General features: G+C 57.9%; 1 protein-coding gene across 6 annotated transcripts in view; it reads right to left on the reverse strand.

Annotated features, from left to right (window-relative positions):
* Positions 1 to 20,131, reverse strand: part of ARVCF (ARVCF delta catenin family member) — a 283,940-nt gene that overhangs the window by 74,584 nt on the left and 189,225 nt on the right. For 4 of the 6 annotated variants that reach the window (XM_051973221.1, XM_051973222.1, XM_051973220.1 and 1 more), the window contains one exon: positions 19,786 to 20,021. The exons of 1 other annotated variant lie outside the window; for it this stretch is intronic. In XM_051973221.1, coding sequence (XP_051829181.1) covers positions 19,786 to 20,007 — 222 coding nt within the window. In that variant the 5' untranslated portion in view covers positions 20,008 to 20,021. Of the gene's footprint in view, positions 1 to 1,104; positions 1,196 to 19,785; positions 20,022 to 20,131 lie in introns of those variants that run through there. One more of the 6 variants, XM_051973224.1, reaches the window with a different exon arrangement.

The raw sequence follows: 20,131 nt of genomic DNA on the forward strand, positions 1-20,131 counted from the left end.
GCGCCCCCGGCCCTCAGGCCAGGACTGCGGCCGGCGCCCAGGACACCTGCTAGCCTTCCCGGGCAGGGCCATTTAGTTCCACCAGGCGGACCCAGCCCCGGCCCCGCCGCTCCTCCCCCGCCAAGGCCTTTGTCCGAGTGGGCCACGGGGGCTATTCCTGCCGCCCCCCCCCGGGGCGGGGCCCAGCTTCCTTCTCCCAACTTTCTGCCCCGGTCTCTGCCGTACGACGCGCCCCCTCCCCCTTCTCCTCGGAGCCCCCTTTGCTCGCTTCCCGGCTTCTTTTCAGGGTCCCCCCAACCCGCAACAAGCCAGTCGAGGCAGCCCTTGCTCGGGCCGGGGGCTCCCCCAGAGCCGGGGCCGGCGCAGCTTTCCGGGCAGGCTGAGGGCCCGGGCAGGGGGCTGAGAAGGGGGGCTCCGCTACTCGCCGAGAACTGCCGGGCTCCCTCCCCGGCCTAGGACCCCTGCCCCGTCCCCGGATAAAGCCCCAGCGCGGGGGCTCGCACTGCTGTCCCTGCCGCCAGCGGCCCCGCTCACGGGGGGAGGAGGGGGCGCTGAGGAGCCGGGCCCGGGATGCTCCGGGTCCCAGCCCCGGCGGCAGTGGCGGCTCTGAGCCGCCGCCCCCAGAAGGAGCGGGAGGATGAAGTCACTCCCCGGGGGGCCGGCCCAGCCCTCCCTCCCCTGCCCTGCCCTCCCTCCCAGGCCCGAGCCTCCAAGGCTGGACTCCCGGGCAGCGCTGCCCAGGGCCCCCGCTCGCCAGGGCTCCCGAGCGCGGCTCCGGCTGGGGGGGGGGGCGCAGCCCGGGCTCTCCCCCCTCCCCTCCCGGCCGAGGAGGTGCCCGGCGGGCAGGCGGGCCGGGGGGCTCCGAGGCGCACAATAGCCTCCTCGGGGGGTTCCGGTTTCAGAGGGAAGCCACCAGCGGAGACAAAGGGGGCCCGGGAAGCCCGAGGCTCGGGCTGGGGCTCCGGGAGGCCCGCGGCCGGAGCGGGGGCCAGCGCCGAGGAGGCGGGAGGGGCGAGGGGCGGGGCGCCGAGGGGGGCTGGGCGGGGTGGGGTCCGGCCCGGGCGGGGGCGCGGCGGGGGCGCAGCCCGGGAACTTGCCACCAACCTGTGTGAGTTCGGCCGGCATCGGGGCGAGCGCCGGGGCCGGGCTCCGGCCCGCGAGGACGGCGGCGGGGGCCGAGGCAGCGGGGCTGGCCGGGCTGGGGGCGGGGGGGCAGGCCGCGATCGGCCCCCGGGCGGGCGGCCGGCGGCCCCGGACTGGCGGGCAGAGCCCGCTCCGCCGAAGGAGGGGACGGAGGGGGCGGCCGGCCCCGGCCCCGCTGCCCGCCCGGCCGCGCTCCTCCCGGGCTCCGCCGCTCCCGGCTCCGGCAGCCCCGAGCCGCTGGCGCTCGCGCTCTCCCTCCGGCGGGCGCCCTCCGCGCTCTCCCGCTGCCTCTCTCCTCTCGCTCTCCCGGCTCAGCAAACTCGGTCCCCTTTGGGGGCGGAAACTGACAGACACTCACAGCTGGAGGAGCCAATAAAGCGGCCGCTGGACACACCCAGCGGGGAGAGAGGCTGGGGGCGGGGGCGGGGAGAGGGAGGGGGAGCCGGAGGGGAGGAGGGAGGCTGGGAGAGGGAGGGGAGCAGGGGGAGGAGGGAGGCTGGGAGAGAGGGGGAAGAAGGAGAGGGAGGAGGGAAGCTGCGAGAAGGAGGAGAGGGAGGGAGGGGAGGAGGAGATGGAGAAGAGAGGCTGGGAGAGGGAGGGGAGGGGGGAGTGTGACTGGGACTGAGGGAGACGGGGAGGGGGGGGGAGGACACTGGGAGAGGGAACAAGAAAGGGGAGGAACAGGGAGAGGAGAAGAGGAGGGAGGGGAGGGGGGCTGAGTGCTGCGGTGGAAACGGGGGCCAGAGAGCCGGGCGGGCTGGGGCGGTGGGAGCGCCCCGGGAGAGCAGGAGGGTCGGTGCTCCCGCCGAGGAGGACTTTCAGGGACAGGCTGGGGGAGGGGGCAGCCGGTGTCACTCTGAGACTTGGGGTTTAAGCCTTAGCTCCCAGTTTTTCCATCTCTCCAACGAGGGGCTGAAAGCTCCCTAAAACGCTGCCACTCCAGCCTGCCCCGCGCCTCCTTCCGGGCACCAGCCGGGCCTGGGATGGCAGCTCAGCCAAGAACAGCTTCCCGCCCAAACTCTGCATCTTCTCCATCTCAAAGAACAATACTCTGCACACAGCAGGTGCTTAATAAGTGCAGAATAAATGAATGGATGGTGATTTAGACTGGTGAGGAAGGAGAAGGTGGGACCATTCATTCGAGGGCTCCTGGAGCTCGGCCCTGGGGATTAGCGGTCTAGACAGGAGTTGTTGAGCCAGGGCCGCAGCCACCCCCAACGCTCAAAGGTGCCCCCAGCCGAGCGGGTAAAGCCAGACCACCTGGCCAGTGGATGCCCTCTGCAAGGTCCCAGCATCCTTCTGGGCAATTGAGCTTCCCAACTCCCCCCAAGTCTTTGCCGGCTCTTCCTTCTCCCTCACCACCTTCTCCCCCTCGGTCTAATCCGTTGCCAGATCGCTTTGATCCCATCTCCCTGCCATCTGTCCAATGGACATCGTGGTCTTGTCTTTTCCCCCTTCCTGGGCCCTCCCCCCCCACTCTCTGGCCTCTGCATCTGGGGCCATTTACCACCCAGCTGGCGGAAGTCTAACCGTGTCATCCTCAGGGTCAAAGCCTTGCGGGGAGGACTCCCTGTCACCTCCAGGATAAAATGAAGGCTCTGCCACTAGATCCCCCCAATTTGGCTCCACTTTTCCAGCCCCGGGAACCAATCCCCAGCCTTTCTAAAGCACTGATGGTGAAGGCTTTTCACTCGGTATCAGGCGCTAGAATACAATGACAAATGGAAAACAGCCCGGCCCCCAAAGAGCTGATAATCCGGCAATACCTGCTCCCCCAGCGAGTCCCTCCTAAATCCACAGGCCCCCCCATCTCCGGCCTCCGGGCCTTTGCAGGGCAGGGCCCCCACTGGGAAAGCACCCCCCCTTCTCCCCTTCCCCGCCCCCCCTGGCCCCAGGCGGGGTAAATGTTAGGGAATGGAAACTCCCAGAAGGCAGCTCCAGGTTCATTTTGTCTTTTTGCCTCCGTAGCCCCAGAATGGGCGCCTACCCAGGGATGTTTCTAGAGTCTCGAGATTCCGACTATGCCATCCTCTTGCTCAAGGGGCGCCCTGATATCTCCAGGATCCAACAGAACAAAAAAGATCCTTTGGGATTTAAAGCTCCAACTCGTCCCCTTCTTACCTTCCCAGGCTCCTTCCTCAATAGCAACACGGGCTCAACCCGCCATCTCCCACCTCCACGTCTCTGTCACAGTTGGAACTCTCTCCTCCTTCCACACCGGCACCTCAAAGTTTCCCTGATTTCCTTCGAGACCCAACTCAAAGCCTCCGTTCTCCGGGAGCCATTGGGCTCCCTACAAGGCCGGAGGCCTCAGGGCCATGGCTGCCCTCGGTCAGGGCCTCCAGATCTCCCACATCAGATGGGGACTTTTTGAGGGCAGGGAGCGATTGGGCCAGATCTTACCCCGTGCTTGGGGCAGAGAAAGCCTTTAATCAAAAAGCTGGCAAAGCTGGCAAAGCTGGCCGCTCCTGACCCTGCCGCCCACACGGGGCCGGGGGAGGGAAGGCTCTGGAAAGCTCGGGAACCTCGCCCGGCCATTGAGGCCCCCAGAGGTCAGAGCTCCCTCCCTGACCCCAACGACCGGCCACAGCCCTTGGACCACACTCACTGGCTGAGCCGGGAGACAGAGAGGTTCCCTGTCCAGCTCCCGGAGGATGCCCAGGGGCGTCAGACAAGAGGCCCGAGGAGGAGAGGGAGCCCCAGATCCTGCCCGGAACGCCTGGGAATCAAGGGTGGAGGGGAGAGGGTGTCAGAGCGGGGAAGAAGGGCCCCTAAAACAGGGGCTATCAGGGGTGGGAGGGAACTTAGAACAGGGGAGGTCAGAGCTGGGGGTCTTAGAACAGGAGCTGTCAGGGGCGGGAGGGAACTTAGAACAGGGGAGGTCAGAGCTGGGCGGGTTAGAGCAGACCCCCCCATGCTGGTCTGTTATTTTCCTTTCAGGACAAACTCCGCCCCCTCCTGCCCGCACTCCGGGGGGTCCTCAGGGAGGTGCTGATACATCCTCTGGACAAGGTTAATTGGAGGCAGCCAAATGAGGCATTGCCAGGAAAGCTGATGGATCGGGGGCAGGGAGGCAGTGGGAAGCTGGGACCACCACTAAACCGGCTCCCCCGAGTGCCCGCCCTCAGGTCAAGATCCCTCTGCTCCTTCCCTGCCCCTTGTGCTCCGAGTCCCGGCCCCAGCCACCTGGGCCTCGCCGGGGGGGCCGTCTCCCCGGGCCCAGCCTGACCACCCGGCTCCTGGGCCTGCGGCCAACAACCGAGGGCCCCACGGGACCTTGGGTCTGTGCCCTCACCTTTGTCCTTCTAAAGCTCCAAGCAGGGCTCCGCGACCCTCCGGGGATGGCTGCCAGAGCACTCTCCCACAGGGATACTCTGGAGGGGGCTGGGGGCCTCTCCTCCCACTCACACACAACCCCCGGTAGCGCCCCACCCCGACGGAGCCCCCCCAGCACCTGGGCCCTTCTCATGCATCTAAGTCGCGAGCCAGGCCCAGAGAAGGCCTTTGTGGCCCCTCCAGCCAGAGATCGGGGACCTGGGGGGATCCGATTCCTACCGGGCTTTATCCCTAATGGGCGTCTCAGCTGGTACCAAGGGAGGAGACGGTGTCTAGAGTGGCCTGCCCTGAGACAAGCTGAGAAAGGGATCCTCTCCCCATATCACAGGTTAGGAAACTGAGGCCTGTGGCAGGGAGAATGAGCTGTCCTGAGTGACAGGAGCCAGAGGTTTCATCACGGAGGGCCTGACCTTAGGGGTGGCCCAGACTCCAGGATCCCCCTGCTGTGGGGAAGCATCCTGGCCCCAGAGACCCCCCCAGGTGAGCCTTCTCCCTCAGCTTCCTTCTCTCTCTCTTTTCCCTCTGTCTCTGTCTCTGTCTCTGCCCATGACGGGACACCTCTGGGGGAGGGGAGGGAGGGAGTGACTGTCTGAGTGTGATTGTGAGTGATTCTGTGTGTGATTGTACGATTGTGAGTGTCTGTCTCTGTGAGTGTGATTGTGAGTGGTTTTGCATGTGATTGTATAATTGTGAGTGATTTTGTGTGTGATTGTATGATTATGAGCAATTGTGAGTGTCTGTGTCTGTGTGATTGTGAGTGATTTTGTGCGTGGTTGTATGATTGTGAGTGATTGCATGATTGTGAGTGATTTTGCGTGTGATTACATGATTGTGAGTGATTTTGCATGTGATTGTATGATTATGAGTGCTTGTGAGTGTGTATAAATGAATGAACAAATGGCTCCATCTCTGGGTTTTTCACAGTAACTCTAAGAGGAAGGGAGGAGGAAGGGGGGGCACATGTGTGGCGAGCTTTCCCTCCCGGCTCTTCCCAGGCCCCCGCAGTGACCGGCCACACTGGAGTAGGAGCTGTCGTCCACCCCTCTGGAACATCCCGGACTCTCCCCTTCCATTTTCAGAGGGTCCCCCCTGCTCCCCTCTCTGGTCGCTAGGATCCGCCCCCCTCCCCAGCCCTTGCTGGGCCCCGAAGCACACGTTTCCATGGGTGAATAGAGGTTTAATAAGGAGCAGGGGAGAAGGGGTGGGCTGGAACGGCCTCAGACTCGGAGTTCAAGGCTTGGCCCGGGCCCATCTTGAGCATTTTTCCATTAATTAGCCCTCCCCGAAGCCCTCTGCTGGAACTTGAACTTGGAGCGGTGTCCGGGGGGTGCCCCCGAAGCCCCCGGGCCGCGGCCCCCCCGGGCCGGCTCCATTATTTCAGCTGCTTCTGGTCCTTTCCCCACACGCCAGCGAGTCAGGCCAGCTGGCCACGGATTACCCGCTTGCTGAGTTTCACTTTTTCAAATGACCTGGTTTGGGGCCCGGCGGCGGCTGCCAAACGGGAGTCTGACACAGCTCTCCGGCCCGGGGCCAGGGGGTCGGGGGCAAAACACACCGGGGGCCGAGCCCCCTTCCCCTCGGTCTCCCGGCCGTGGACCGTGGGCCCCCCAGTCCTGCCTCCCGGAGCCACGGTCCTTTCTCAGGCCACGGACCCAGGCTTCTGCCTCCCAGGTCACTGGCCCCCGGCTTTGTCTCGCAGGTCAGTCACCTCGGTTCCATCTCCCACATCCTGGACCCACGGCTCCGTCTCCCAGGTCACAGACCACAAGCTCCGCCCCCAAGCCAGGGGCTATCTGCTTCCCAGCCAACCCCCCCCTTTCCCCCCTCCCGGCTCTGCCCTCCCAGCCCGGACCCGGCGGTCCTGACTCCCACTCCCAGAGTAGCAGCCAGACCCGGATCCTCGCTGTGGGAGCCGGAACCAAGAACGGGGAGTTTCTGGAAAGCTGATTTCAGCTCAACATGGGAGAAAATTCCCTAATTATTAGGGGAGGACATTAGTAGAGAGGCGGTGAGCTCCCCATCCCCAGCCACCTTAAAGAGGAGCACAATCCCCTTAGGGGGGCTTTATGCCCTAACTGGGGGGAGGGGAGGGGAGAGAGACCCCCGGCTGGAGGGGCCTAAAACTTGGAGGTCCTTGACCTCGTCATGGATCCCAGCGAGATGTCACCCACTGCCCCTAAGGACGGCCCGGGGGGCGTGTGGATGGTCTGGTGGAGGCAGACCTGCCGGCAAGGGCTGGGAGCCCGCAGGACCCCCGAGGGAGGGTTGGAAGGAAATACAGAGGTCATGGTCTGAAATGGAGACCCAGGGAGGGGGAGGGGCTTTGGATTCATGGGAGGATAAATTTAGAATTACAGGACTTCAGGGATCATTTTACTGATGGGGAAACTGAGGTCCAGGGTGACTGAAAGGGCACAGTGGTCATCAGAGGCGGGAAGCAGATTTGAACTCGGCTCCCCATGAATTCATCCAGAACTATGTAGGGTGAATGGTTAGTGCAGAATGACTTCTGCAAGACCACCAAGATCACTTCCAGGAGATTCGGACTCCTGACCGACTGCCTGACTTTATAGACAAAGAAGATGAAGGCAGGGGGGTGACGGGACCTGTCCACGGTCACCCAGGTAGCTAAAATCGAATAGCTAACATTTATAAAGAGCCTACTATGTGCCATTATCTCCTTTGATCTTGAGAGGTAGGTGCCATTATTATCTCCATTTTACAGATGAGGAAACTGAGGCAAACAGAATGACGTGTTCAGAGGTTAGATTTGAACTCAGAGCTCCCTGACCCCAGACCTGGTGCTCTATCCCCTGCGTACCTCGCTGCCCCAGGTTCTCTGGCTCCAGAACAAGCACCGGGTTGGAGTCTTTGCTCTGACCTTCACTGTCTCTGGGGCTTTGGCTAAACCTCTCCAAATGCACCCAAATTGTGCATTTACTATCAGCCTAAGGAAAGAAAAAAGTTGGCAGAGCGAGAAGCAGAGAGAAAGATTAAGCCGCCTACTAACAACCGCAGGAGATGGTGCGAAAGTCCTGAGAAAGGAGGAGCCGGAACAACTCTGATATGTCAGCAAACTGGCAAGGATGGCAGAGGAGGAGAGTCCGAGCTGGGAGGAGGCGCGGCAAGAGGGACCACCGTGACGCTGCTGGCAAACCTCCGGACTGGCCCGGATGTTCTTAGCAATTTGGAACAATGCTAAGAAAGTCATTCACCAATTGACCAAGAGACCCCACACCCAGGGATCCCCAATTGCATCAAGTCTAGAAGAGAAAACCCACGAGCACTTTTGTTGTTGCGAGGTTGTCGCCCACAGAGCGGGGAACGGCGCCGTGAGAAGCGACGAGCAGGGAGAAGTCAGGGAAGCCGGGGAGGATCTGCAGGAGCTGGGAGAGCGACGCGGGCAGAACCAGGGAGGGACGAGTACAGGGACTACAGCAACAGCGGCCACAAAGCCAAGCGCTCTGTAAATGTACTGGTCAAGCTTGGCTCTGGGGAAGGACGGGAAAATGCACTTTCCTCTTTCCTTGCCGAGGTGGGGGACTCCGGGGCCAGACTAGTGTATACACGTGTCACGTGTTCCTTGGTTTTGCTGAATGCCTTTCTTTCCTTAATGCTTTGGAGTAAGGGATGGCTCTGTGGGTTCGGGAAGTGGGAGGGACGTAACTGGAAACGAACCCAATGACCCCAGGTTCCAGAGGCTTCGCGGCGAAGGCCGTCAGCCACCCCCTGACAGGGCTGAGGGAGACCCGATCGTCTTGGATGTGGCCAACGCAGGATCTGGTTTTGCTCGACTGCGGACATTTGTAACGCGGCCTTTGTTTTTCGTGCTTTCTATTCGTGGAGGCGCGAGGAGGTGAAGGACATTTGTTATTTGGGGGGCGGGGAGAGCTTTTAAAAGGAAAGTTGTAAAAAACAAATGATTTTTAAAGGCCTTAAGTAGCAAATTGTGAAAGAAAGCACACTAGGTTTGGAGGCAGAGCCCTGGCCTTGAACTTGGCTTAAGCACCATGGGAATTGCGGGACCTTGGCTAAGCCACGCCCCTTTTCTTTCCCTCCTTCAACCTCACTGATAACCGAGAGTCTCCAGTGCCTTTCCTCGCTTTCATGTTCTGTCCTCAGTACCTCGGCTAAGGGGCCCAGTTCAAACGATTTCCAGAGTGCTGTAACGAGGGTAGGTCAACAGGAGCTGCGTCCCAGGACATCACAGTCAGAGGGTTTAGCCCTTTTAGTGTCTCAGCTGAGCCCCATCCCTGACCTTCCTGCCGTTGTCCTCTCTCGAACCCCAACTTAAGGTGCAGCTTCCTGGTCCCTTACCCCGGGAGCCCCCAAATAGGGGGGATGCCCGTGGCATCCTCGGAGAGAGAAGTCCTTGATGGCTCAGGAAGAAGTAGAACCCAGAGCTTAATATGGCCCTGGCTGCCCTCGTCCTCCCCCGGCAGATGTGGCAGAATGGGCCGGGGAGGCCGGGGGCTCCCTACGGCTGCTTTGGGTCTCTCCCAAGGGGGAAGGACGCTCATGGTGGGAGGGGTCAAAGGGGGGGGCTGTGGGCTGGGATGGGGCTGCCCGGCCCTTGCCCAGGGACCAACGCTGATCTCTCCCCCAAAAGCTCTTTTAAAGGATGCTTTGTTTCCTCTGGACATCAAAGGGCCCCGCCCGGCCCCCGGAGTCCATCTGTGGCCAGAACCAGGGGCCCCCTTGGAGACACAGGGTGTCCACAAAGCCCTCTGTGAACTAAGCTGCAGTGGACACGTGAGGAAGGGGGGTGGGGCGGGAGGGGCCCGAAGAGCCCTGCTCTCAAACCCCAATGTACGGAACAGTGCCTGGAGCATAGTAGGTGCTCTGAAGTAGACTTCCTGAAGTCAGGAAGACCCAAGTTCCAATCCAGCCTCATATGCTTGCTAGTTGAGTCATTCAGCTTGGTGTACCTCAGTTTACTCATCCATAAATGGGGATAATAACGGCATCCACCTCCCAGGGTTGTTGTGAGGATCCAATAAGATAATAACGTAAAGGAGCTACATGGCTCCTGGCGCAGAGTCAGCACTGCTGCTGCTGCTGCTGATAATTCTTATTATGTCTCCTGGGAGTGAATATGGCTTATCCTGTCTTTGTGTCTGTCAAGCTTAGCCTGGCTCCTGGCACACAGTAGGAGCTTAACAGAGACTGACCGTGACGGGTAGAGCATTAGCCTTCAGAGTCGGGAGACCCGAGTCAGGACCAGAGGATCCAGAGCTAGAGGGGCCTTAAGCTTGTCCAACTCTGTCATCTAATAGATAAGGAAACTGAGACCCAGGGGGCGAAGGGTCACAAGGTGGTGGGAGAGGGCCTGGCTCTGAATACACTCTTTCTATTTTTGTAGGGAAAGAAGGTGAATTTTAACGGTCAGTGAAAATTGTCCTTGCATATGTTTTGAGTAAAAAAAACTTACAAAAGAAGTAAGAAATGAGAAAAACCCAAAAGATAAAAATAAAAATAAAGAAGGTGAAAGGCGAGGAGGAGGAAGCGGTGAAGGAGGGAGAGGGAGGAGGGTCTGACCCAGGGATGGGGGAAGAGAACAGGGCTAGCCTTGACCCCCGGGCCCAGCTACTGGTCCACACCCTTCAGCAGCCCCTCCTGGGCTCCTGCCTGCAGATCTCAAAGTGTCTCTCAGAGGGGCCACATGGGCCCCCTAAAACAATGGGAGCTTGAATCTGGAAGAGGCGCAGGAGGTTCCCCGATCCGGCCCAGAGAGCTGCCACAGCTAGAGTGCTTAGGGCAAAACTGGGGTTCGGGACGGACCAGACCGGGGACAAAGACCTGAGCACCTGGAATACAGGGAGTGCAGCTCGGTGGCCCAGGGGATGGGCACCGGCTTTGCGGTCAGGAGGACCTGAGTTCAAATCTGACCTCAGACACTTAACACTTACAAGCTTAGTGTGACCCTGGGCAAGTCACTTCATCTCTATTTTCCCATCTGTAAAATGGGGAGAATAATGCACCCACCTTGCTGTGAGGATCAAATGAGATCACAGTTATAAAGCACATAGTAGGTCCTTTACCCTCCAGTCATCATTCCCCCCACAGCCGGTCCTCTCCCACTTCCCCGCTTTGGAAACCAGCGCCGGGGCATCGACAGGGGAGTCTTGCTTCATCTTGTCTGAAGTCTGGCCTCCCTCCCCCGTTCTAGCAGGGCTCTCCCCCCCCCCATAGAGCTCCTCGAGGGCAGAGATCGTCCGGCTGCCCCTCGGAGCCCGTGTCCGGCACGGGGGGAACATCTCAACAGTTCCTGCCTGTGCGCCCGGCCGTGCGGGGGGCTCTGAACCCCCAGGGCCAGGCTGACCCGCCCCGCGAACATTCGGCCATCGGCGAGCGAGCCCGGGCCCGCGCTGTGGGGTTTGTCCCCGTTTCTGGGACGGAAGGGGCTCACAGCGAGGGCTTAACAGGTCTCTCAGGCAAGATTCGCTGGCCCGGAACTCCCTGTCTCTCTGTCTCTCTGTGTCTCTCCGCCTCTGGTTTCTGTCCCTCTCTCCCTTTTCCTGGCTCTCTCTCCTCTCTATTCCCCCTCCCCTCCTTCTCTTCCTTCTTCTGTCTCCATCTCTTTGTTTCTCTGTCTCATCTTTTCTCTCTCATCTCTTTTTCTCTTTCTCCAGCCATCCATCCCTTAGCCACATCTACCTAACGTACGGCATTTATCTAGGGGTGTGTGTATCTCCCTGTCATCTGTCTGTCTACTTCTCTGGCTTTCGACTTTCCTGCTTGTCTATTTATTTGTGTATCTTTCTACTTCTCTGTCTGCCTATCGGTATACTTAGCCATTTGTCCATCGGTCTGTCTGTCTATCCATCAGTCTGTCTGTCTATCCATCTGTCTGTCTGTCTATCCATCTGTCTGTCTGTCCATCCATCTGTCTGTCTGTCTATCCATCTGTCTGTCTGTATTTATTGTCCATCTATCTACCTACTGACTTATCTATTTATCCATCCATATGTCTGTCTATTCATCTATCTATCTGTCTATCCACTTATCTGCCTGTCTTTCTGTCTATCTATTCGTCTACCTGTCTGTCTGTATTCATTGATTTATTATCTGTCCATCTATGTATGTACCCACTTATCTACTTGTCTGTTTAGCCATCTATAGGTCTGTCTGTCTCTCCATCTCTCTGTTTATCTGTCTACGCATCTCTCTTTCTGCCTGTCTGTCTCTCTGTCTGCCTGTCTGTCTCTCCATCTATCTGCCTGTATTGGTTGCTCTTATCTGTCCACTACTCGTCTGTCTGTCTATTTAGCCATCTCTGTGTCTGTCTGTATTCATCTGTCTGTCTATTCATCTATCTTTCTACTTCTCTATCTGTCTGTCTGTCTTTCTACTTCTCTGTCTGTCTATCTACTTATCTTCCTGCTTATCTGCCCGCCTGTCTTTGTACCCCCATATCTACATGACCTGTCGCGAGCTGGAGCAGCCCCTCGGGGCGCTGGGAAGGTTCTGGGGGAGGGCCCCAGAAATAGGTTCCACAGAAGTCCCTGGAGGCCGTTAAGCTAAGTAGGAAGCGGGGAGGGGTCGATGCTTTTCTTCCCGTCCCAACTATCCCCAAGCTCATCTGCCTCCTAAGGCAGGGAGGGGTCAGTGGACGAAGCTCCCCCCCCATCCCTGAAATGGAATCTGCCTTGAAGTCGTGACAAGCTGGAGGGTCCAGGGGTGGGTGACCAGGAGCCAGGGTCCCGGGGGAGGAGGGACGGGGAGGAGGGACGGGGAAGAGGGACGCGGCTTGAAACCCGGTCACGTCGGGAGGATTCTAGGCAGTCAGAGCCTCCTCTCAGGAAGGACGCTGATAAAAACCTGGAGCACGTCCCGGACAAGGTGACCGGGAGGCGGGCCCTTAACGAGGAATTTTAGCACCTGGAACAAGGGGAGGGAGCGGAGGCTGGAGAAGTTCACCCCGAGTGCAGCCGTTAAGTGAAAGTCAGCCCCCCCCTTCCCCCAGGAGACTTCCTGCGCCTCAAGTCTCGGAGCCTGGCCAGCCCCGGGCGGCGTCTAAGTGCCCCCAGCGAGGTTGAGAGCTATTGTCGGGGTCCTCAGACTGCGCCACCTCGGGACACAGTCCCTATGGCCCCACCCCGGTTTCAGCCTTGACTTGGGGATCAGAGGGAAGAACTCTAGGGGGGGTTGGCCATCACAAATATTTGAGGAGCCGTCAAGGGGAAGAGGGATTAGTCTGATTCTATGGGGGAGGAGGGGAAGGGGGGCAGGATAGAAGGATGGACGGGCACATCTCAGCTCAACCGGAAAAAACGCCCGCCCCGGCCCTGGCGCTGGTCCAGAGGCTGGTGGCGGCTCCTCAGGGAGACTGGCAAGGGAGTTCCAACTCAGGGAGAGACGGGGCTCCCTGCCCCAGCTGAGAGTTCCCTAGCAGAACGTGGAGGCAGAGGGGCTGGGTTCAAATCCCCTCAGTGACCACCACGGGGCAGGGGGAGGGAAGGGGGCAGGGAATCTCAGTTTTCTCAAAATTAAAATGAGGGGGTTGGAGTTCCTGGGCTCTAGGGGCCCTCCAGGGAGTTCTGGAATAGGCTCATGGACCGGGGTCCCCAGCCCTGAGGACCCTCCCTCATTCTCCCCCCCCTGCCCACAGGCAGGGCCCAGAGGAGCCACAACTGCTGTCCAAACAGTGGAGGGGCTTCCCCCCAGAAGGAAGCTCGGCCCTGCTCTCCTTGGGCCTGGAGCAGCGGAAGGTGGGGCACGGAGCCTGGCAGGGCCTGGGTGTCGGGCTTGTGGTGGTGAGCCTCCCCTCCCGGGGGGTATCCAAGCAGGGACCGGCTAAGCCTTCTGGGGGCTCGTTCCCGATTCTCCCCTCTCTGAGGCTCCGGGGGCCAGGGAGTCCCCTCAGAGCCCGGACAATGGTGAGAGGGAGCGGGGCTCCGGCTGGTGGGCAGTGATGTCATGGCCCTTCCCTGCTCTTGTTTACTCTGTTCTGGCAGATCTGCCCATTGCCAAGTCCTATCTCTTCCCGCCACCTTGGGGCCCCTCCCGGCTGCGATCGGGGCCAGATCCGGCTCCCCAGCACCCAGCTGGCAGAAAGCCCTTCCCCCACAGGCCGAGCGGGGAAGCAGCCCAGCACTGGGGTTGCAAACCGAGCATGCGAGCTCTCCTCCCAGCTTCCGGCCGGGCCCCGGACCCTCCGGGCCAAGGGAAGCAGCAAGAGAGGGCAGACAGACCTGGCGGGATTCCCACCTGAAGTGGCAACAGAACGGGGGCTGGTGCAAGCCCCCACGGACAGAGCAGCGGTCCCAGGCTCTGGATTCAAATCCGACTTCTGACCTTGTGCCATTAGACTGTAAGCTCCTTGGGGGCAGGGATTGATTTTGCCTTTCTTTGTATCCCCAGTCATTAGCACAGCGCCTTGCACACATAAGGTGCTTAATAAATGCTTGTGGCCCTGACTTAAGTTGGTTTTGTTAACCCGGGGGGCTCTGTTTCCTCATTTGTTAAAAAAAAATAAAAAAATAAAAAACCTAGGTTAGACAAAGAACCTTGGAGGATCTATTGGAACTGTAGGATGCTTTGGACCAATCAAACTGCAGCGCAGGGAGGGGAAGAAAACAAGCATTTATTAAATGCCTACTGTGTGCCAGGCCCAGTGCCTTTAAGCACTTTACAAATAGCAACCCGTAGGTGATTTGATCCCCATTTTACAGATGCAGAAACTGAGGTTCTCACACAGTTAGCATCTGAGGCCCTATCCATGTGCTACCTGACTGCCCCAAGGTCACAGAGATGGCACCTGGAGGGACGGTGATTTGAATCTGGGTCCTCTGGGTCCCTGCTCACTAGATCACAGCAGCTCTCCACCCACTGGAGTCATTTTCCAATTTTCCCCACAGGATCTAGGATCTTTGGACTTAGTAATCAACCCCTCTGGGTCTCAGTTTCCTCAACTGGAAAATGGAGATGATCATATCCTCCCTCCTAAGTCATGAGGATGCAGGGGGATAACGTCCACGGAATGAGACTAACGGGAGCGACCGTTCTCATCGCCCTTCAGTTCTCGGCCTTTCACCGGCACTCACACAGAAGTCACTGTCGAGGACACAGTAGGTGCTTAATAAGTGTTAACTGACTGAAGAACTGCTCTTCCTATTGTTTCTTTCAATTGAATGCCCTGACGTCTATGACACGGGTGATCACAACAATTGCTTTTTGTGACTGAATAAACGTCCCGGGGTTAACGGCTCGGCAGCCACCCCCTGCCACCCCAGAGCATCCTGGGGGCACTCCAGGAGCACAGGGATGGCGTCCCCCTCCCCCTTCCCCATCTGCTTTTCAGTTCTTGCTCTGCATCTCCATGTTGTCCTAAGGAGCCAAAGGAAATAGTCACAAGGGAGCCCAGTATAAATCCACAAGCATTTATTAAGTGCTTACTGTGTGCCAGGAACTGTGCTAAGCCCTGGAAATTAAGTTGTATTAGCAATTTAAAAAAATGATGTCTCTTTCCTGGCCTCCCTGCCTCCTCTTTCTCCCTTGTCCCTCATATGTTGTTGGGTTAACCTCCCTAAAGCACAGGGCTGGCCACATCACCTTCTGTGGGTTCCCACTGACCGTAGGATTAAATGCTATTTTGATGTCGGCCATCAAAGCCTTCTCTCACCTGTCTTTATCCTCCTCATCTCTGCCTTCCTCTCCTCACGCTATCCCCCTTTCGGATATTCAATGCTCCAGCCAAGCTGGATCTTTCATGACCTGCATTCAGTAGGCACTTAATAAATGCTTAGCTGACTTGACATGACCCTGCTATCTCTGGGCTTTTTCTAAGTTTGTTCCTGGTCCAGAATAGCCTTCTCCTACTGCTACTTTCCTTGTCTGGAAGCGACCGCCCTTCCTCCAACTCCTCACTGACTGCAGAATTATGGGAATCTTAGGGAAAGTTGTGTTTTTAACAGTTGGGAACTCCCAGTGTGGCCGTTTCATCCACCCACACAGATAGCGGCCTACTTGTACTTAACAGGAAGGATATTTGGTCGTACATAACAAAAGTCCTTTCTGTCTTGAGCAGGAGTTCTTAACCTGAGACTCCCGAATGTTTTTTTTTCTTCAGTTCAAGAACTGTATCCAATACAGTAGGTTTCCTTTGTAATTCGATGTATTTTATTTTATGCACAATCGGGGAAGAATTCTCCAGATTATAACAATCAAAGAGGCTTCTGGTCCCCAAAAGATCCCAAACGTCCAACCCCCGATCCAGAGGAGCTGATGAGAAGGAACCTACTATCGATTATTTGGGTTTATTTTTAATTTGATCGTAGAATGAAGCTCCATTTTTTAGAAAAAGTTGGCCAGAGGAACCCCGATATTCTCTTAAATCTAGGTTACCTAGAGATGTAATGAACGGACAGATCGATAAGACTTTATCATTTAGTAGTGGAAAATTTAGAGTAAGACATAGATGTTTGCAGGAATAAAATAATCCTAAGATTATAAGACTTTTTAAGACTAAGTTTCCCTTTCTGGCAGCTGGAGAAAAGGGGGTGTCGACTAAGGGGAGAAGTCCCCTCTTTTTCTTGAGCTAAAGATGAAACTGAATAATAGAATTCTCTCGGCTTGGCAGCTGAAAGATGGCGGCTGACTGCTCACTACAGGCCGCAGGTTCCTCTCTCCCAGGAAGCTTTCTGTTTACAAAAGGCATCACTTGCAGAGCAAAGACTTCTGGGTGAGTCTCACCTCGACAGCTCCATGTCACTGTTGGGTTAAGAAAGACTGGGAGAAGCCCCACTGTCAGATGGCCTGTCTCGTCCAATAGAATGATGTGCAAAACAAGTTTCCTATTTGGGATTCCCCTTTTCCGTCATAAAAATAAGGCCGTAAATCACTCCTTTGTCACTAATTACGAGGAGTTAGTTGACCTGATTTAATGGTAACTTGCTGGCTTTGCTATTAAAGCATTATTTATTTGCTCAGCAATTTTGTATCTGAGTTTCTTTTTATTTCAGACATTCACTTTAAGACTGCACAGGGCAGGGTGGCTGAGACGGGAGTTCCGAGCAGCCCCCTTGGGAGAGGCAGCCGTGGAGGCAACTCCTTCCTGCTGGGAGCTGTTTGAGGCCCACAAAGACGGTGTCGGAGTCAGGTTTGGACCTAGTTTTCCTGTCTCCAAGACCAGCTTCCCACCCAACAGGCCACGCTGTAGGGAGCTGTGCACGTGTCCTCCCCGCCACGTCCCCAGGAGGGTGGAATGTAGTGGGCTACTCGTAGCTGAGTGGGAGGATCGAGATCGGCTGAGTAGGGAATCCTCACTTGCCTCGATCGAGGCTGCAGCTATCAGGACAACGAATGGGAAGCGCCCCACCAGCACTCTGGAAGCGCTGCCGCCCCATCTCCGGCCACTGCCCCGGCTCCAGCCACGCTGCTGCCCCCGTTCCGGCCCTACTTTATCGATTTCATTGGACTATTGACCCTCACCCCACCCTCTCCCCGGGGGCTCGACCAGTCAGTCAGACAGAATTTCTCCAGCATCTCCTATGTGCCAGGGACCGTGCTAAGCCCTAAGGATAGAAAGGGAAGCAAAAACAAAAATTCCCAGTCTAATGAGGGAGACAAGTCACGGCCGGGAAAACTGGGGCTTCTCGGTGGAGGGAAGGCACTGAAATTAAGGAAGGCTGGATGAGGTTTCTTGGGAAAGGCAGAACTTTGGCTGAGACTTGGAAGAAGCCGGGGAGGGTGAGAGGCTGAGCCAACTGCGGTGGCCCCTCACCCCTGTTCTCCTCCGTGGATCCCAGGTAAATCAGCCTGCTCCCCTGCACCCCTGCCGGGTGCCCGGCTTGGGGCCAGTCTCAGAGGGCTAAGGGAGGGGGCCCTGCTCTGGCCAGGCAGTCTGGATGCAGCCCGGCCTTCAAGAGAAAGGGAGGGAGGGCCCTGACTCAGAGTGTGCAACGAGCTGGCGACCGACTTCCAGAAGCCCTTGGCTTTGTGTGCACTCATATGGACCCTCTGAATCTTGGCTTCTTTCCTTTTTTCTCTTCTTTAGGAAACAAAAAAACAGACTATCCTTAAAAAAAACACCAAAGAAGCTCAGCGTGGTAACACGCAGCTGCCCAGCGGGGACCGGGGGAGCCCCGCCAGTCCCGGGGAATCATGAAAAGCTAGTTTATTTTGGGTAAGCTGCAATAAAGCACCAACCAAAAATGTGGCCAAACCCTGGCCGGGAGGGGCTGAGGCCGCCGAGTGACCAATAGGAAGTCTGGCCTCTCTGGGCAAGGGCACAGCCTGGGCCGTGTTTGCTTGCTTTCTTTGTTCAAGATGCCCCTTACCCGGTGAGCCTGAGAGCCCTGAGAGCAGAGCTGGGCACGGAGCAGGGCCACGCCTTGGCAGCACCCTGGAAAGACCCCTGAGCACCAAAGCCCGTGAGACAGACGGGCGCCGTTCCAGGATCCCAGTTCCCATGACACCCCCCGACCTGGGGCTGCTGAACATATTGCTGCTATCCATCAATCAATCAAGTGGACATTATTAGGCACTTAATACGTGCCAGGCCCAGTCCAAGGTGCCAACAGAACGTACCCGATCTCGTCTGACATCGGATGCTAATCAGGATTGGCCTGTTCTTATCGCGAGGCTATCGGGAGCCAACAGGGTGGCAAAGGTGGCAAGGGTGGCAAGGGCCTGTGAGGGAAAAGGTACCGACCTAGCCCACGTAAACTCTCGGGGTAGCCTTCTGTCAGCTCTCATTCCCACTGACAAGTCAGTTCTCTATTCCCCGCCCCAGTTCTAGAAGTGCGCCTAAGGACTTGGGAGTGATTCTCTAATGCCATGGGCTTGAGCCCCCACCGGTGTGCTTCCCCCCGAGATTATCAATTGCGAACGACTCTAATCTCTAACACCATCAGTCTGAGGCTCGCTCCGTGTTTCCCCTAAAATAATCAGCTAAGAATCATTTTAATATTTAATTCCATCAATTTAAGCCCCCACTAGTATGCTTCCCCTCCCCCCAGATTATCAATTATCAATCATGTTCATCTCTAATGTCATCAGCTTGAGCCCCCACCTGTACGCTTCCCCCTAAGATTATCAATTGGTGAGGAGAAGGAGGGGAAAAATTGGAACAAAAGGTTTGGCAATTGTCAATGCTGTAAAATTACCCAGGCATAGAACTTGTAAATAAAAAAGCTACATAAAAAATAAAAATGATAAAATAAAATAAAATACCCCCCCAAAGATTATCAATTGAGAAGCACTTTAATCTCTCATACTGTCAGTCACTGGCATGTTTCCCCCTAAAATCCTCAGCCGAGAATCACTTGAATCGTTGATTCCTTGGAGCCCCCACGGGCGCTCCCCCCTGAGATTCTCCGTTACAGATCTCCCCCCTTTCAGAGAGGAGGATTCACTACCACGAACCCTAGGAATTGCGAGTCCCCGGGAGGAGGACGAACGCCGAGCCTCCCTCCCTCTGGGATCACGGATGGACAAGTCATTGAATTTTGAGATTCAGGTTCCTCGTGTGTGGAATGAGGAAGCAGAACCGGAAGAACCCCTCAGAGCTCCGACCCGCGGCCACCCCGGGCTGTCAAGTTCTCATTCTGGGCTCCTTTATGCCAGTTTCTTTATGGTTTTTGCGTCATGGGTTCCACGGGTCCCTTCTCAAAATTAGGCTTTTAAACGAATACTATAAAAGACCCAAAATGGCGATGGAAATCCTTCTGTTAGGATGCAGTTACCCAAACGGCCCAAAGCAAGGGGAGGAGCCGCCGCCACCCGCCCCCCTCCGGGCCCAGAGCGGTTTCCCAGCGGCCTCTGCCCAGCCCAAGTCCCGTAGAGTCAGCCCTTCCCCCACACCCGTCTGTGGCCAAGCAGAGGCCCCGCTACCAGCCAGAATAACTCCGTCCCCTAAGGCTTCACAGGCCCCACGGAGGGGGCCGCGCGGCCCGGGGGAAAAGGCCCGGATTTCACATGAAGACGAGCTGACTTGCCGGGGCCAGAGCCTGAGCTGGGAAGTGGCCCGGCCGCTTTGGCCCAGCCCTCCTGGGCAGCCCCTCCCCCCACCTGCCCATTCAACAGCCCCGACCAGGTCCCAGACACCGCGACCTTGGGCTTTGGCCCCCTCCAGCCTTGCGCCCCCAAAGCACAAGGCGCCCCCTGCTGCCCGCAGGCTCACCCGCGTTGGGAGACGCACAAGGTCGCAGAGGGCAGCATCCCCGGACTCTCACGCATGCAGCCAATCAGGAGAAAGCCCCGCCCCTCCCCGCCCCCCAGAGGCGCTCTCCTAGGGTTGTCCCCCAGGTGGCCCCGCCCAGCCCCCAGCCCCGGGCGGCCTCGGTCACATGCAGGGAGGGTTACCTGCAGCACCAGCTGCTGCCAGGCGGTAGCCAGCGGCTGCCCGTTGCCAATGGTGCACGTGCTGGCCCGGGGCTGCTCGCAGGGCTGGTGCGCGCGCTCCAGCTGCAGGGACACGTTCCGCCGCTCCTCCTCCAGGGCGCGTGTGAGGCGCTCGAAGCGCGCCTCCTGCTCCTTCACGGAGGCCAGGATGCTGGCGGCCGATCGGATGTCGTAGTCATCCATGGCGCTGGGGCCGGCTGCCCGGGGCAAAGGAGAGGTTAGGGAGGGCCCGGAGCAGCGCCGCCCGCGCCCCCGCACCCAGGGGAGCAGCTCGGTGCCCGGGGGAGGGGCCAGGTGCCCGAGGGAG

The sequence above is a fragment of the Antechinus flavipes genome, chromosome 1, assembly GCF_016432865.1.
Source record: "Antechinus flavipes isolate AdamAnt ecotype Samford, QLD, Australia chromosome 1, AdamAnt_v2, whole genome shotgun sequence".
In the NCBI taxonomy this organism is placed as follows: domain Eukaryota; kingdom Metazoa; phylum Chordata; class Mammalia; order Dasyuromorphia; family Dasyuridae; genus Antechinus; species Antechinus flavipes.